General features: G+C 32.1%; 1 protein-coding gene across 2 annotated transcripts in view; it reads left to right on the top strand.

Annotated features, from left to right (window-relative positions):
• The window catches only part of LOC114335543 (kinetochore protein NDC80 homolog), a 56,677-nt gene that overhangs the window by 22,323 nt on the left and 15,103 nt on the right, over window positions 1–19,251 (top strand). For both annotated transcript variants that reach the window (XM_028285792.2, XM_028285793.2), the window contains exons 5-8: window positions 520–748; window positions 1,457–1,593; window positions 3,818–4,036; window positions 9,818–10,147. In XM_028285792.2, the coding sequence (XP_028141593.1) occupies window positions 520–748; window positions 1,457–1,593; window positions 3,818–4,036; window positions 9,818–10,147 (915 nt within the window). The remainder of the gene's footprint in view (window positions 1–519; window positions 749–1,456; window positions 1,594–3,817; window positions 4,037–9,817; window positions 10,148–19,251) is intronic.

The following is a 19,251-nucleotide window of genomic DNA, read 5'->3' as shown; positions in this document are numbered from 1 at the left end:
TTTCGATTTTTTGAAAGTTCAACCGCGTTAATCTCGAAAACTATGCATCCTACGAAAAAACTTGTAAGAAGATTTCTTGCTTAAAATTACCCAAAAAAAATACAAGAAAATGTGTTTTGCGAAAAATCGCTGTTATGTAATTCCTTAAGTTCTTTGTCTATAACAATCTGATCGACATCCGGATCAACTGTTACCCAAAAAATTTGTGTTCTACGGGTCAAAATACATAAAATCGACTTGGGTAAGTCAATCTGAATAAAGGAGGCCGTTGTAACCCCCTGGCGACAGGAATATTTGATGAGCTTTACCTTTTATTCTCTGTTTATTCCATCTCTCTCCTACGAAGTACGGGAATTGTTCAAATACGTTTGAAACATTGTCGCATGTTATTTATAATTTAACTTGATTACCGGTAAATGTGATATTGAACTGCTCTAATAAATTGCGTCGGAATAAAATGTTTGAACTGACATTATAAATACTAAAATTGTATTGTAATAACACTTATAATTTCTTTAGGTAAAATATTATATATCGACTTCCACAAATATTGATCCCACTATTCTGAAACCTGAAAATATTAGGCCTCCGTCGATAAAGGGGTTCATATATCTGGTATCAGTATTGTTCGGTGAGTTGTTTCCTTCTCCTGTAAATATGTCTATGGAAAATTATAAAGAAGTGATTGCAAAAAAGTTAAAGGCCATGCACTATCCTGGATCCATGACAAACTCTGTATTGAAAACAGGTGAGTTTGATTTTTTAAAACGTTTTTATATCCACTCTGAGCTCGTAGATAGAGGGAATAATTAAAAATTCTCGAGCGCCAGTAGTGACAAGTCAGTGAACTTTTACTGGAAATTTGACGTTCTGCATTAAGAGTTGCATATAATTTTTGCGTCATAAACATTTTGAATAAAATTTAAACAATTGAATGAATCGCTTTGAAATTTTTATCACATATTAAGCACCAAAGAACCCTCATTTGACAAAAATTTCAAAGCTGTACACTAATTTTTACAACAGTTATTGAGAAAATATTTTTTTTGCAATTCCGACCTTTTTTCGCAATTATATTGACAATAAATGAGTATATCAAACTTTTTAATACGTCATTTTAAAGCTTTTTCCATAATCTCGAAGATATTTGTACTAAAAAAATCATAAGTTTCACTGTTTTCCGTTGATTTGAAAAAAACGGGAAAATGCCATTTTTTGACAGTTAATTGTTTATAAATAAAAATGGCCGCCAGATCCTACGCAGGAAATAGTTATAATTTGTTCCTATAGGTATTACCTGTCGAAAAAAACGCTTCAGTACCCTGGCTGCTGAAGTGTCACGAACAGGGTACATTTTTGTCTTATTACCCTGGCCTAAGTAATTTGTTGGTTGTTTATTGAAAATTTCCCAATAAAATTTAACATTTTAAAATATTAAATAATTCAACTGTTTCAGTAAACACAATGCATTCATGGCCCCAAGTTATCGGCATGTTTGGATGGTTGATAGATAAAGTGAATCTAGTACATAATGGTCAAATTGACATGTCTAAACTTACACCTGTAGAGAAACAAGAGTGTATTCTAACAAAGGTTAGTTAATATACAGGGTGTCCCGAAAATAGTGCGTTCCTTAAAGGTATAGGTAGAAGGCACAATGTAGAGCAAAAAAGTTTTATAACATTTTTTTCTAAGTTGATCCGTTTGACAAAAAAAAAACGAAAATACATTTTGATATGCAAATTGAAGTCTGGCAACAACGCGCAACTCAAAAATCTAAAGATTAAAAAAGTAGGTTTGTAGGTCAGTTGCATCTGGTAGGTAAAATAATGTAAATATCAACCAAACCCATATCCATTATTTTGCAGGTAGGTACCTACGATGTCAACAACCCCAAAATTCACACCTCAAAGTAAATAAACAAGCGGTTATTAGGTTAAATTTCCACAGTCACAGCTAGTTCTTCTAGGCTACGTTGCCATGTCATTCAAATTTATGAAAATAAAAATTCTCTTATATGGAGAACAATGTAATTTTTTTCTTGGAAACGGTTAACTTTAGAAAAAAATGTTATAGGACTATTTGTTCTAAATTGTGTATTATATCCATACCTTAAAGGAACGCACTATTTTCGGGGACACCCTGTATATTGTAAGGATTTTATCTTCTAATTTTACACTATTTTATTTAGTTTCTAATATATGTAGCTATGTGTGTAATACAGAGACAATGGGAAACCAACAATTCGGTTTCAGAGAAGGATTGGGAACAAGGGAAGCTTTGTTCTCAATGCTAACATTGGGTGCATTCGGACGACCACAGCGGCTGACTGTCAGCAGAAAGCAGCTTAGTGGTTGTATCCAGCGCTAATAGGGAAAGCTTAGTAAATCACCCAGCGGCGCACTTCCAGCGGTGTCGTCTGACAGCTAGCGCTTACTCAGCTGTCCAGCCGCTGTGGTCGTCCGAACGCACCCATTACTTCAACGACCATGGAAAGTACAGAAACCAATTTACGTCTGCTTTATAGATTTTGAGAAGGCGTTTGATAGTGTTCAACATGATAGGCTGTTTGAATATTTAGAAATAATTGAAATAGATGATAAAGATCTGAGACTTTTACAACATCTATATTGGAATCAAAAAGCTTCTATTCTGGTAGATGGCAAAGAAACAAACAAAATTTCGATTCAAAGAGGTGTCAGACAGGGTTGTGTGTTGTTCCCAACTTTGTTTTTACATATACTCAGAAATAATTTTTTACAAAACCTTGGAAGGACAATGTGAAGTTCGAATCGTGGGAGAAACTATTAACCACATCAGATATGCAGACACTGCGATCATGGCTGAAAGTATCGAAGATCTTCAATTCCTTATAGATCGAGTCACTAGAGAATGTTCCAATAACGGACTTAGCATAAATACAACAAAGACAAAGTTACTTGTGGTTAGCAAACAAGACGTCGGCGCTATGCAACTAATTGTCAGTGATGAACGGATAACAAAAGTTAACCATTTTAAATACCTAGGATGTTGGATAAATGAGACACTAAATCCGGATGAAGAAATTAAAACTCGTATAGAAATTGCAAGAGGACCATTTATGAAACTTAGATCTATTCTGAGCAACTCGCAGCTGAATTTACAACTAAGAATCAAGTTCCTAAAATGTTATGTGTATCCTGTATTACTATATATGGATGTGAAACCTGGATCATGAAGGTTAACATGATAAACAAATTGGAAGCCTTCGAGATGTGGTCTTATCGTAGAATGTTCAGAATATCTTGGGTTCAACACATTTCAAACAGAGAACTCCTAAACAGAGTAGGTCAAGGCGAAGGTGACTTCGGGCATATAATGAGAGGTAGTAGATACATGATGCTGCAGTTAATACTCAACGGAAAGATCGACGGAAAAAGAGAAATTGATAGGAAGAATTCATGGCTCCGAAACCTTCGTCAATGGACTGGCTTATCAGCAGATCAACTATTACATGCCGCGCAAGATCGAGAACGATATCTACAAATTGTCATGGAAGTTACCCACGCCTAAAATTTAGGCACTGTACTTAAAGAAAAAGATGTGTGTAATGTAAGCGATATATTATTCGACGCTCTTTAGCAAGATGAGAACAAATGTATTCTTCTGGTTTTTATATCACTTAGGTTACACGAAGAGTTCAAATATCAACTTTCGGTTCAACTTCCGGTCACTTAGGGTGAAAACCTAGCACTTACGAAGTCCAATTCCTTGTTTTTCTGGGCTTTTGTTTTATGTAAATTTGTTTTCTATCATTAACGAATCCTTTTGTTTATAGCTTTGCAGAGATTATATTTTGGAAAGATACCAAAAATTTAATGATACCAAAGATACAACAGAAGACGAAGAGCAGCGGGAAAATTTTATTTCTGCTTTTGCAAATAACATAGGCGTAGATATAAATTCTTATGAGCAACTAAAGAACCAAGTTGAAGAAAAGGAAAGGAATTTGAACAGTCTTATAATTGAAGTACAGGAATTAAAAGTGGTAAAAGAGGTATGTAGTATTAATTATTTTATTTATTTATTTATTTATTTATTACGGGATGTCCCCATTTTTACAAATAACAAAAATATAGTATCCTAACCATAACACAAATACTAAACTAAGTATTAAATAAGTAATAAAAATTGTTAAACAAATGATTATAATTTAAGTAAATTAAATTTTCTGAAAATATTATTAAAATAAAAATCTCTGACAATTAAAATCAAATGAAATGAAGACTCCAAGGTAAAGGTCACTCATCTTCGAATCCTTACATACTCAGTCAGGCTAAATCTTACAAATCTTGTATCCACCAGATCATAAGATTGACTAAAGTCATTTCCCAGTGTCTGAATCCTGTTAATTGGAGAGAATTTGCCATAGTTGGTGTGATAGTGTTTTATAGAAAATACGGGCATGTCTCTAAGAATTCTAGTGCTACATCTAAAGTTGATAAGACTTAATAAATCAGAACAGTCGGTGGTATGATCAAGTAGTTTATAGAGAAAAATTAAATCACATTAAGTTCTGTAGTCTTCTAAGGAACTGATATTTAGCCTTGACCTTAATTCCACTGAAGACATGTTCTTTAAGTTTAATCTATAAGCACAAATCCGGAGAAACTTATTTTGAATTTTTTCAAGGGTGTAAATATTGTTAAAATAGTATGGTGACCATACTATAGAAGCATAAGACAGGATGCTACGGACTAAAGTAAGATATAAAATTCTATATGTAGGTACGGAAAGATCTCGAGAGTTTCTTGTGATAAAACCTAGATTACGGTATGCTTTATTTGACAAATTGTTAATGTGTGGGATAAATGACAAGGAACTGTCAAATAACAGGCCCAAATCTTTTATTTCAGTCACTCTTGATAGAACACTTGTATTAATGTGATAGTCAAACACAACATTATTTTTAGATTTGCTAAAGGATATAACAAAACACTTATCTTTATTTAACTGGAGACAATTGGAAAGTGACCAATTGTGTAGAGAAGTCAAGTCTTCCTGGATCCTTAGACAATCAGACAGATTTGAAACTTTGAAATATAGCTTAAGGTCATCGGCAAATAGCAAAAACTGACAAACTTTTATTATCTCAGAAATATCATTAATAAACAAGTTAAAGAGGAGAGGACCCACATGTGAGCCTTGTGGGACCCCTGAACTGACCAAGATAGGAATCGAAAGTGAACCCTTTATAAAAACAAACTGAACTCTTTCATCAAGATAACTACTCAACCATGAAAGAAACCATTCAGGAAAACCAATACATCTTAATTTAAAGATGAGTAAAGAATGGATCACTGTGTCAAAGGCCTTCGAGAAATCAGTATAAATTTCATTATTTTATAAATTTTATATACAGAGTTGATCAAAAGCATCTTCTTCTTCTACGGCACTACAGCCCAAATTGAGTATTGGCCTCCTTTATTTGTTGCCTCCACCCTTGTATGTCTGTGGCTCTCTTCTCCATACACGGACTCTTAAAAGAGCTTGTGCGTCGCTGTTTACTGTGTTTTCCAGCGCTTTCTTGGCTTTCCAACCGGCCTCTTTCCCTGCATTCTAGCATTCAGTGCTCTTTTTGGTAGCCTATGCCCTCCCATTCTTATCACATGTTCGGCCCATTGCAATCTTTGTATTCTAATGAAGTCTGACAGGGGTGTTTCCTTATAAAATTAATAGAGCTCGTTGTTGTATCGACTTCTGAAGATTCCGTTTTCCCTCACAGGTCCTAGTATTCTCCTCAGTACTTTCCTTTCGAATGTGTTGAGTTTGTTTTTTATTTTTTGGATGTTTCTTTCAGGACCCATGCTTCACTGCCATAGCATGCTATTGGTCGAATTAAGGTTTTATAGATTCTCATCTTTGTATTTCGGTGGACACTTTTAGACCGAAATATATGGGAGAGGGCAAAATAAGCTCTGTTTGCCTGCGTTATTCGCTTCCGTATTTCCCCATCTTCTGATCCGTCGGCATATATTTCTACTCCCAGGTATGTAAACTTTCCAACCGTTTCAATGTCATCTTCATGTATAATTTATTGTGACTATATTTCTTCTCGTCTGTATGATTATTTTTATTTTTTCTGTATTAATTTCTACACGTAGTTTTTTTGTTTGCGTTTTTAACTCTGCGTATGTTTCTTGTGCTCCCGTTGATGCTCTACTCATAATATCAATATCATCGGCATACGCGGCCAGTTAAACCGTTCGGTTGGTCAGCAGGTTTCCTCGTCCAGTTTGCATTTGCCTAACCGCATACTCCAGCATAGAAAAAAGTGTTGTGTGATTTGGTAGAATGCGATCTTACCCTTCAAAAAATATGTCACGTATTTCAGCACCTGGAAAATTGGAAGGATACTACAAATCTGGCCTCCACATAAGTGGTCTGTAGCTTCGACATGATAGGTGTGAAATTTTAAACGTTCTTGCTGTTGATTGGATAGGAAGGGTAGCGTTATCTAGCCTCCACGCTAGGTACACCATAGCCTCCATACGGTACTTCCAATATTTAATATTATTTTATTCAAGTGGACAATAAAGGTAAAACACAAACAACTTTTGTTTCTTAATTATTTATTTATACAATAATGTGACATTTTACATAGAAATATGAGTATTTAATTTCGATTAAATATATGTTTACTTGTTGAATTTATCGGCTGCACACAACAGCTGATCGGCCATTAGACTCAACAACAAAACGCGAAATAAAATGTGTATTTTAAAACTGTTTGATAAACAGTACCTACAATCAGAAAAACTTACCTTTAAAAAGGTACTCGATCATGAAATAACAAAAATATCAAAAAACACGACTGAATATCAGCTTTTTATGGTGACACAAACTAAACACAAACACCAAACACATCAAATAACCGACCATATAAAATAAGTGAACGACAACGAACGAACGAACACGAACACAGATTACAGATTCACAGATAGCGCAGGATTTGTCAAAAGTCATGTTCCACCAATCACAATGCCGACATCAGCGCCTCTGACTAAACGGAAGGAAAATAAATACGATTACATGTTTTTCATTAGAGTTAGCGGGGCATGTACTCCAGTGTCAGGTTAAACAATGTTGGGGCCAGCCCACCTCCCTGCTTCAAGGCTTGCCATGTCTAGGGATTTTTCTCGATTTATGTTTGAAATCTAGGGATTTTTAAAGTGAGACATAATTTTTATATTTATTGCTAGCGCCACCTACTATGCCGTGATTAAACATGTAGAATTCAAATTTAACAATACAGTTTTCTTCAACTTTATTCAACTTTGTTGACGTTTAATGTTGTGTTACAAATTGACAGCTGACGATGACAATTTCTTCTTTTTTTTTGTTGACATTGACAGCTGACAAGCCAATTTCTTCTTTTTTTCGTTCTATCATACACGGAATAGTAAACAATTATATGTTCTGTGCTGGGGAATTGAGTTAGGGATTTCTAGGGGAAATTGAAACTCCCGTCTAGGAAGATCCAGAAATTTCATATGGCAACCCTGTACAGTCCCTGCGAAATTTCACAGTGATCAAAAGCTTGGAAACGCCCACGGTTCTTAGACATTACTACGGTTGCTTAAATCGACTAACCAATGAACATTAAGGGTGAGATTACGTCACGAGAGTTTACTGTCATTTGAATCGTAATATGATTTTTTTTCGAATCCTGAGAAAACCAAGTATTTTAGAAAAATTTAAACGCAGGATGCAAGATTACATTATTACCGAGGGCGGAAAGCCCCTTAGAATAAACAAGCAGATTCTATTGAATGAAATATTTGAAATTAAATATCACACTTCTCTTTTATTTTCATTCCTGTAACTTATTAAAATAAACATTATAGAAGTTTTTAGGGACTTTCAGCCCTCGGTAATAATGTAGTCTTTCATTCTGAGTTTAAATTTTTCAAAAATATTTATTAGTTTTCTCAGGATTCGAAAAAAATGAATACAATTAAAACACATTGAGAATTTTGACATGCGTCAAAGTTTTGCATTAAATCAATGTAAGCTTCCCTAATAATTATTTTACATCAAAAGATATTAGAAACTATTTGAAGAGGATTGAAATCTGTATTGGAAATAACTGTTAAAATTGGTCTACGTAATTAAACATATTCCAAAATTTTGTAAAAATGTAATACATTTTAGTTTTCAGCCCAAACTTAGGCCACACACAATGCAATAATGTTCACATTTTTGAACTGTCAATATTTTCATTTTATCATCTATTATTTAAAAACAATACAGTTGATAAGATACCCTCAGTTGCGGAGAAAGGATTAATAATAAAGATTTTTTTATTCAGTCAATGGTGTGAGCACTGTCAGTTAAATAGTAACGTGTGGCCTTACTTTTACACGCATACCTATTGTGGCAAATGTATCATATTTTTCAAAATTTTTGAATGCAATTAAATCGTAGAACAATTTTAACTTTTGATTTTAATAGATATCTATTTTAATTCTCTACAAGTATTCTCTCATGACTTTTGATGTAGAATAATTAGGGAAGCAGGAATTCAACAATTCAGAACTTTACATTGAGTTTCCTATGGCCCTTTTTACGATTCGCCACCCGGTATAAGATAAAATGTGTACTATTTGTCTTATTATTTCATAATAACACAAATAATACACATATATACACAATAACATACATTCAATGATCGAAAATAATTTAAAAATATGGGAATGTAAACTCTTGTGACGTAAAGTCAAAAATATAAGTCTCCCCACCACCGTCGGACAAGACAACCGTAATAAAGTCTAATAACCGTGGGAATCGCCTAATTAAATGAATGGTCCGGATTATACAAAAATTTGCTATGTTGCCGGATTTACCATTTTTTTATATTATTAGTCACTTTGGTTTTTTAAATACAATAGTCTGTATATTGTAGTATTATTGGAAAACTCACTTCAATACTTCAACCATAGGTAACACTTGGTATTTTATCTAGTCGCGAAATTCTTAAATAATTAAAGTTCCTCAGCGTCAAATAGTTTTGATTCAGTAAATATAAAATACTGCGAATTTGACATTATTTCGTAAAACTAATAATATTTTGACGTTTATTGAAGAGTTTTATAAAATAAATTGTATCAATAACGAAAGCTGACAGTTGTTTTATGTGTTTTTAAAATCTACAATAAAGATGATTTTCAACGAAAAAGAGCGAATTACTCTTTTAATGATGAGGGACTACGGTGATAGAAAAAGATCTTATAGTGATTCCAAGCCATTCTCTTATTATCCATAAGGCGACGGTACAGAAAATTGTTAAGCGCATTGAAGAAACTGGACGATTAAAAGGTATCATTCTAATAACTAGACTAAAATATAAATCGGAGGAACAAAAGGGTTTCCGCCCAAACAGATCTACAATTGACGCTATCTTCATTATGCGACAATTAATTAAGAAATCAGTTGAATTCGACAACCCTATGTTCACATGCTTTGTAGATCTAAAACAGGCATTCGACTATTCGACAGGGGACGATTGAGATACAGGGTGTTGTATTTAAAAAACTAAAATGACTAATGAAAAATGGTAAATCTGGTAACGTTGCAAACATCAAATCTCAAATCTTCATATTGCAAAATATGTCCATCCCTATTTTCTGTATGGAATAATCTTAGAGAACTGTCGTAACAGTATTTTTGCATAATTTGTTTTTCCTGAAACTTAGCAAATGGTTTATATGCGGTACTGCTAGTATAAAATCAACTCAATGATTTTTTTTCAATTTACTTTAAATTTTTCAATTTGTAGAATTTAGAAGAAAGGAAAGCTAGTTTACAAGAAAATTTGGATAGACTTCAAGAAACCGATGCTGCCGAAGATGCAGAATTAGATGTGGGAATAAAACACTACACAAAAATACTGAATGAGTTAATTCAACAAGAAAATGATCTTAACGCAAATATACACAGGCTCGAAGAAAGCATCAAGAAACAGCCATGTACGTACCAAGAAAAGAAGAATCTCATGCATAATATTAAAACGCTGAAAAACGAATTAAATATAATTAAAGAAAAAGTTAAACACGATCAAGATATTAAGCATACTTTTGATACAGAAATCCAGGAGGAACATGAAAAGGTAAAAGTTTTTATTTTTTAAATAAAAATGGGTAGATTTTTTAGATTAGAGAGTGTAGCCAGCACTCGTATCGACGATTTCACCGCTTGTTAGAGGCTCTTCAGAGAATGCATAGGCTGCTATCTCTACTCCAGGTAAAAATTTTCGACATTTATTAGTCTCCCCATTGCAACTGACGTGAAGGTAGTAGGTGCGTAGCGGCATCTGCTAAATGAAAGTCAAAATTTTTCAACCTAATAAAAATATTTTTAAAAGATATTTAATTGAAAAAATTTTTGGATTATTTTCCTGGTGACACCTCCATGGCTTCTAAAAATTGCAAGTCAGATGGATACTGCATTGAAGACAAGAGGGAATTCTAAAAAGTTGCAATTCACAACCCCGTCTACAGTTTGGTAAAGTTCCAACGGAAAATGGATCTAGTTACTCTATAGGAGTAATACTAATTGTAAATTATAGGAGTAATATTAATAACTTAATAATAAAATAAAAATGTATATCATTTTTATTCAGTTGCAATGCGAAGCCAAAACTGTCTTAATTTTTACTTAGGTTAGAGAGCGCGGCCAGCACTCTTATCGACGATTTCACCTCTTGTTAGAGGCTCTTCAGAGAATGCATATGCTTCTATCTACTCCAGGTGGAAATTTTCGACATTTATTAGTCCCCCCCATTGCAACTGACGTGAAGATAGTAGGTGCGTAGCGGCTGTGCGTAGGGGTTGTGAATTGCAACTTTTTAGAATTCCCTCTTGTCTTCAATGTAGTATCCATCTGGCTTGCAATTTTTAGAAGCCATGGAGGTGTCATCAGGAAAATAATCCAAAAATTTTTTCAATTAAATATCTTTTAAAAATATTTTACAAATATTTTTATTAGGTTGAAAAACTTAGACTTTCATTTAGCAGATGCCGCTACGCACCTACTACCTTCACGTCAGTTGCAATGGGGAGACTAATAAATGTCGAAAAATTTTACCTGGAATAGAGATAGCAGCCTATGCATTCTCTGAAGAGCCTCTAACAAGAGGTGAAATCGTCGATAGGAGTGCTGGCCGCGTTCTCTAACCTAAGTAAAAATTAAGACAGTTTTGGCTTCGCATTGCAACTGAATAAAAATGGTATACATTTTTATTTTATATTAGTATTACTCCTATAGAGTAACTAGGTCCATTTTCCGTTGGAACTTTACCAAGCTGTAGAAGGGGTTGTGAATTGCAACTTTTTAGAATTCCCTCTTGTCTTCAATGCAGTATCCATCTGGCTTGCAATTTTTAGAAGCCATGGAGGTTGAAGCGTTTTTACACGTCTGCTCTTATGGGGCAGGGAAAGAACTAACTACTTAGATACTGGGGGTCAGAATGGGGCTAAAGAAGAAGAAGCAGACACATAAAGCCTCGTTGCAAGACGGCAGCTCAATGGTTGTGCGGTGGCTAGGTCGTAGATTCGTTAGGGGGGCGAGGGGTGTTAAGAAGACTAAACTACCATAACAAAATACAAAAGGGTACTTACTCAGACTAGAGGATCTTTCTACTATTTAAAAAAAGGACGCCGTTCGAAATAAATCCCCTGGTTCACATATGGGTACTTACTGGACATATTCCGTACTTACGGGTACCAAATGGGGGACAATCATCATCGATTCCTCGTTTAGGGTTAAACTGGGCTATTATTTACTGCATTCTATGGCTTCTATGCCAAATTTCTTTTCTTCTACTCTAAAACTCATTTCATTTGTATTAGAACCTAGTTAATATTTTTCCAAGAAAGGTTACAGAAATAAAATGGTAGATACACTTACAAAAACGTTTATTTAAAACTTCAAACTTTTACTGTGTTTATTCAAAACTTTACTGTAATTTTACTACAAAAACAATATTTATTTTAACCTTTGAATACGAAGTTATCTATTACAAACATGACTACTAAGATACAAAACTTTTGACTGGTTTTAAACATTACAAACAAAACAATTACAACTAAACTTGTTGGGCAGTATATGTCAAATAAAATTTTACCCACTATTGGGATAAACCGTAATCGTACCCCCTCCTAACTGCCAAAGTGTCATGGCCGCCGCCGGGACCTATTGTGCTGACATTTACAATGTTTACATATAGAAAAGTTTGTTTTTTTCTGCTTATAATGCCGTTTTCTAAAGATATTAGTGAACAAAATCGATTTGCTAACAATATTTAATATATTTTAAATGTGCTAAAATTGGATTCAACAGCAAAAGTCGCATAAATAACATATAAATAACGAATTTGTTTACCTATTACAAATGGGGTTATGTGGTTCTAACTGTTTATTTTGGGAATAAAATGAAAATGATCAATTAAACGACTGGAAAACTGTAAGTATTACAATTAAAACATGTTTATCCTATCACAAGAGTTCACTTCATTTTAAGAAAGCTCACTATTATTATACAATAGACATTTATAAACTGCCATGTACTTTTAAGGTTACTTTTGATCTGTTTTCAAAGCTTATGATTAAATGTTACCTCTTTATTAATTAGATTTGCCAACAAAAGATGCATGATTAAGGCCAAATGCAATTCCTTTGCTAAAGTCATAAAAAAATACCAATACAGTTAATAAAAATATATTAAAAAGGTCTCTCAAAAGACATGAAAATATACAACTCAAAAAACTAGAGAATGTAAGGAAAGCCAGGTTATTGGAAATGGAATTCCTGTTTAATTGAAAGCCTGAAAGTAAACTATCTAAGACTTTTCAGAATCAAATGTGTCAACTTGTAAAAACGATTCTTCTGACATTTTTAGTAAAAACCAGATTATCCTTAAGAAAAATTCTGTTTAAGTGATACTCAAAGTCATATTTTGTGAATGTGTCATCTTTGAATGAAACAATTTTTTTACCTAAACAATTAAATGTATGGATCTAATTAAAAACAATGCTGAATCAAGGACAGTTACAGAAATAGAATCCTTTGAACTTTTAAATGTGATTGTTGATAGTGTCGAGATAGCTACTGCATAGGGATTCGAAAGGGATAGACTTGTTATGAACGCACTTGATCATGTACTTCTTACTGTTACAACGTTGAAACAAAACTTATTTTATGCTTTTTTATCAGTCACTTTTAATTGGACAGCGTTATGCATAACTCGACCAAGTGCCAAAACATAGTTTTGAGATAAATGGCTTCAAAGTTTTTCGTTTCTTGGTTGCTTAATGGTAAGTGGATTAATGTAGCTTGGTTTAATTTTGTTTTTCTTAGTAACCGTTAACATGACAATAACAGGGATTTTTTCCAAGATAGTTTTAGCTATGTGTCACCAGAATCCGCTGTTATCTCCGCTGCATAACGCCGTCCAATTGTGTATCAACTTTACTTGGTACATCGTGCAAAAATTGCTAAAAATGCAAACATTATATTTATTTTCTGTGTTACATTGGATACTATGATTGAATGTCTTCCTCTTTTAGATAGTGAAGTGAAGAACATCTTGAAGTTCCAAGATGAGGTAAATCGAAATAATTGTATGTTAGAAGGACAGAGAATACGAAGAAATGTTATTGCTGCATATTTAGTGTAGTGAAATACAAACTTCAAACATTATAATATATTTTTTGATTTCAAACATTTCATATGATTATGAAAGAACATCTTCCTCTTTAAAACAATGAAGAAGTGAAGAACATAATAAAGTTCCAACGAAAATGATTCCAGATGAGGAAAATCGAAATAATGGTTGTATGTTACGTGTATAGAGAATACGCAGAAATGTTATTGCTGCAAACTTAGTGTAGTGAATTAAAAACTTATTGTCAAATACAAATCAATTTATTTCACACTTTTATAATATATAGTGATATAATTTTATGTGTTCAAATAAAATTATTAATAAATAAAATACAAATGTATATCTTACAATGAATTACAAAATCAAAAATTAATTACAAAAATATCAAAATAAATCTAAAATATTAAAAAGTGACCCATAATTTTTATAGTACCTACATACTTTGGTTGGTACTCTAATAATTTAGAGATCCATTAAAGTTTGTAGATGGAAATTGCAGGTATCTAAAAAATATAATAATATAAAGTAACTCAACAATCTCTTTTTAATTAGGGTAGCAGTTGATAAAGATAACCCATGCTCGGGAAATCAAATGTATCTAAAAAAAAGTTAAGTAACAGCTTTCTAACAAAACAATCTTAGCACTAAACGGAAACAAAGATACTGGTAAGTATTAAAACATTTTTTGAAAAATCTTTCTGAAAGTGAAAATAAAGACTACTCTCTATGGGAACAACTAAAACTGGGCATGCTTTACAAAAAAATGTATCCAGAACAATCTTCTTCTCTATAAGGCAATACTACAACAAGTCTGGATGTACAGGATTTAAATCTGGGGAACTGCCAGTAATACAAATATGCAAAAACTACAAAGATTCCAATCCAAAGTCTTTTATGATGTCCGATTTTTTAGTACCACTACCAAATATCACGCTAAACTGAAAAATTATAGGGTAAAAATCTGTCTGATCGCCCAAACTTTTAAAAGCTGGATGCTTATCTGATCTAGTCCAGAGGCTGGTTTCGGTATTGCAGCTATAAAATACTTAAATAGTAAGCATGGAAATTTTTATTATGGTCCGCCTTGAGGCAAACTAGGGCACTAAAGGGTTAAGAAATGTTACAGATCTCTACACCATTGGGAAGAAGATAGAAGTTACTCATTTGTAAAAAAGTCAGAAATATGGTAATGTAGACTAAATTAATATAAATATGTAAAGAGTTCTCACCCCTGAGTGTAGTTCCCACTGTGTCATTTTTTATATCGGTCATATTGTTATAATGATAACAGATTGCATTAAAGTTAAAATAAAAAAGAATTAAAGAAGTTCATAAAAATATTCTATTTTTGAAAAAATATTTAAGTGCTTAAATGCTTTTTTAGATAAAATATATATAAAATTTATTTTTTCTACAACCGTGTTAAAAATGCAACTTTCAGCACTCCATACAAGAGTCACACAAGAGTTAAAAACGCTACTTTAAGGCACTATAGTTGATTTTTTAACCAAGAGGAGTAAACTAAAAAGACAGATTCACGCCCAGGAAAGTTACTAGAAAAGTCACCAAATTCATCTTCTTTTTTCGTTGATCAAAGCAGCTTTCGATGATAATCCATACATATTATATTATACTAACACATCGCTAAAGAGTTCTAAAAACAACTGTTTTTATATAAAAGTAGACTAAAAATCTAAAAATTAAAGGAATAATGCAGAAAACACAAAAAATTGTCGATATACTTAATTAACCTATAAAATGACAGAAGTGCCAAAATTTCATAAATGTCATTAGGGTCAAAATTTAATAACAGTGGAGTAAACTTGCCTGCTGTTGGACCAATTAGAAACAAGCATTACGGCGCGGTAAATTTGAATCACTCCTTTTGGTTAAAAAACAAACAATAGTGCTTTAAAATTTTTATGGCACTGCAGGTCATATTGACAGTATAGGCAATTTCGATGTAATGTCAAAAAAATATAAAAATGGAATGTCAGTCAAGTTCAAGTAATAGTTATTTATGATATAAGTGTTAAAAGTACACGTTTAAGGCACGCATTGTGAAAGTTTGCAGAATGAGCGATAGCGAGTTCTGCAATTCACATGAGTGCCTTAAAAATGTACTTTTTAACACGCATATCATACAATATTTTTTCTACAAACGTAATTACAGGACAATATCTACAAAAACTTTTGCTTGAACTTGACTGACATTCCATTTTTATATTTTTTTGACATTACATCAAAATTGTCTCTATACGGTCAATACAAATTGCAGTGCCATAAAAATTTTAAAGCACTAGTGCCTTAATGTAGCATTTTTAATGCTCGTATGGAGTGCTAAAAATTGAATTTTTAACACGGTTGTAGAAAAAAGTTTTTGCAGATATTGTCCAGTAATTACGTTTGTAGAAAAAATATTGTATGATATGTGTGTTAAAAAGTACATTTTTAAGGCACTCATGTGAATTGCAGAATTCGCTTCGCTCATTCTGCAAACTTTCACATGCGTGCCTTAAATGTGTACTTTTAACACTTTTAGCCCATACGCCCAAGCATATATTAGTCAAGGGCATAGCGGGCGTATATGTCCGCCGGGGCATATTGGGAGAATTAGGTAGCGGGCGTATACGCCCGCCGTGGCAGTCAGCCTGATAATACATAGGTATTAAACACCCTAAAAAATATGAACTTTTGCATTTAACAATTCAGAGAAAGATCCAAGGCAAATGTGGTTCTGGTAGAATCTCACAATCATAGCTGAACAATCTAAGACCATAGTATGGAAAATCGACTCCATCATCATTAGTTAGAGCTGCTGTCAATAAAGCCACAATAGCGAATATGGTAGCCAATATGATATCCAACAATTGATAACAGTCATGGAACTAAAAAATAAAGAAGGGTTTCATTAAAGATAGAGTTACATATAAATTGCTTATGTTACAAAAAATGTATTATTTCAAAGTGTTTATGGGATAAAATTGGTAAGAGTGACATGATACCTAACAAAAATTTTTTTCAGAAGATTTAACATAAAACTTGTAATTCTCTTATACTAAACTCACAATAAAGATGCAATAGAAATAAACAACCCAAGACATGTTGAATGATACAAATAGCACTCCCGAATCATGATTTACAATGTATAAACTTTGTAAATCATGATTTGAGAGCGCTCCTCATAACATTCATCATGTCTTGTGTTTGTTTCTTTCTAGTGCATTTTTATTGTGATTGTAGTATTATAATTATATATTACTATTTTTATAATAAAAAGATTATAATTTATAAAATGTGATGCTGTATATGATTTCAAATCTTAATCTTTTCTATTACCATACAAAAAAATATTGCCTTTACTCAAAAACATTTCATTTATCATAAAATTTTTAAAAATATATTTAAAAAGTTCATAAATATTAATATTAATTTATACAAAAACATTAAATATTTTAGTTTTACTGGTTTATGGCTGTAAGGTGTCTCTGAATATTTTTCACTCTTTTATAAGATGTTTCGAAAATTTAAATATCTCTGAAAGTTTTTAAATATTTAAAATCAGTTTTCACAAATTTATCATCGGTTAATATTAGACATCTTAAGTTCACAGTGGCACAAACAACTGAAAATATCTTCTGCAAGTGGAAGAAGACTAACAGACATTTTACATACATTAAATGTTTTTATTTTTTTGGTTGGATCTATCTATGTGTACTCAAGCTATCTTCAAGCTAACTTAGAATTGTAAGAATTTTAAGTTTAGCGTGATATTTGGTAGTGGTACTAAAAAATCAGACATCATGAAAGACTTTGGATTGGAATCTTTGTAGTCTTTGCATATTTGTGTTACTGGCAGTTCCCTAGATTTAAATCCTGTACATCCAGACTTGTAGTAGTATTGCCTTATAGAGAAGTTTGTTCTGGATACATTTTTTTGTAAAGCATACCCAGTTTTAGTTGCTCCCATAGAGAGTAGTCTTTATTTTCACTTTCAGAAAGATTTTTCAAAAAATGTTTTAATACTTACCAGTATCTTTGTTTCCATTTCGTGCTAAGATTGTTTTGTTAGAAAGCTGTTACTTAATTTTTTTTAGATACATTTGATTTCCCGAGCAAGGGTCATCTTTATCAACTGCAACCCTAATTGAAAAGAGATTGTTGAGTTACTTTATATATTTTTTAGATACCTGCAATTTCCATCTACAAACTTTAATGGATCTCCAAATTATTAGAGTACCAACCAAAGTATGTAGGTACTATAAAAATTATGGGTCACTTTTTAATATTTTAGATTTATTTTGATATTTTTGTAATTAATTTTTGATTTTGTAATTCATTGTAAGATATACATGATTTGTGTTTATTGTATTTTATTTATTAATATTTTTATTTGAACACATAAAATTATATCACTATATATTATAAAAGTATGAAATAAATTGATTTGTATTTGACAATAAGTTTTTAATTCACTACACTAAGTTTGCAGCAATAACATTTCTTCGTATTCTCTATACACGTAACATACAACCATTATTTCGATTTTCCTCATCTGGAATCATTTTCGTTGGAACTTTATTATGTTCTTCACTTCTTCATTGTTTTAAAGAGGAAGATGTTCTTTCATAATCATATGAAATGTTTGAAATCAAAAAATATATTATAATGTTTGAAGTTTGTATTTCACTACACTAAATATGCAGCAATAACATTTTTTCGTATTCTCTGTCCTTTTAACATACAATTATTTCGATTTACCTCATCTTGGAACTTCAAGATGTTCTTCACTTCACTATCTAAAAGAGGAAGACATTCAATCATAGTATCCAAAGCAACACAGAAAATAAATATAATGTTTGCATTTTTAGCAATTTTTGCACGATGTACCAAGTAAAGTTGATACACAATTAAAAGTGACTGATAAAAAAGCATAAAATAAGTTTTGTTTCAACTTTATAACAGTAAGAAGTACATGATCAAGTGTGTTCATAACAAGTCTATCCCTTTCGAATCCCTATGCAGTAGCTATGTCGACACTTTTAACAATCACATTTAGAAGTTCAAAGGATTCTATTTCTATAACTGTACTTGATTCAGCATTCTTTTTAATTAGATCCATACATTTAATTGTTTAGGTAAAAAATTTGTTTCATTCAAAGATGACACATTCACAACATAATATTTATACATATATATGACTTCGAGTTTCACTTAAAACAGAATTTTTCTTGAGGATAATCTGGTTTTTACTAAAAATGTCAGAATAATCGTTTTTACAAGTTGACACATTTGATTCTGAAAAGTCTTGGATAGTTTACTTTACTGGCTTTCAATTAAACAGGAATTCCATTTCCAATAACCTGGCTTTCTTTACATTCTCTAGTTTTTTGAGTTGTATATTTTCATGTCTTTTGAGAGACCTTTTTAATATATTTTTATTAACTGTATTGGTATTTTTTTTATGACTTTAGCAAAGGAATTGCATTTGGCCTTAATTATGCATCTTTTGTTGGTAAATCTAATTAATAAAGAGGTAACATTTAATCA

The sequence above is a fragment of the Diabrotica virgifera genome, chromosome 8 (genome assembly GCF_917563875.1).
Source record: "Diabrotica virgifera virgifera chromosome 8, PGI_DIABVI_V3a".
Lineage (NCBI taxonomy): Eukaryota > Metazoa > Arthropoda > Insecta > Coleoptera > Chrysomelidae > Diabrotica > Diabrotica virgifera.
The sequence above is the reverse complement of the archived record's forward strand: the minus strand, read 5'-3'. Positions and strand labels throughout refer to the sequence as shown.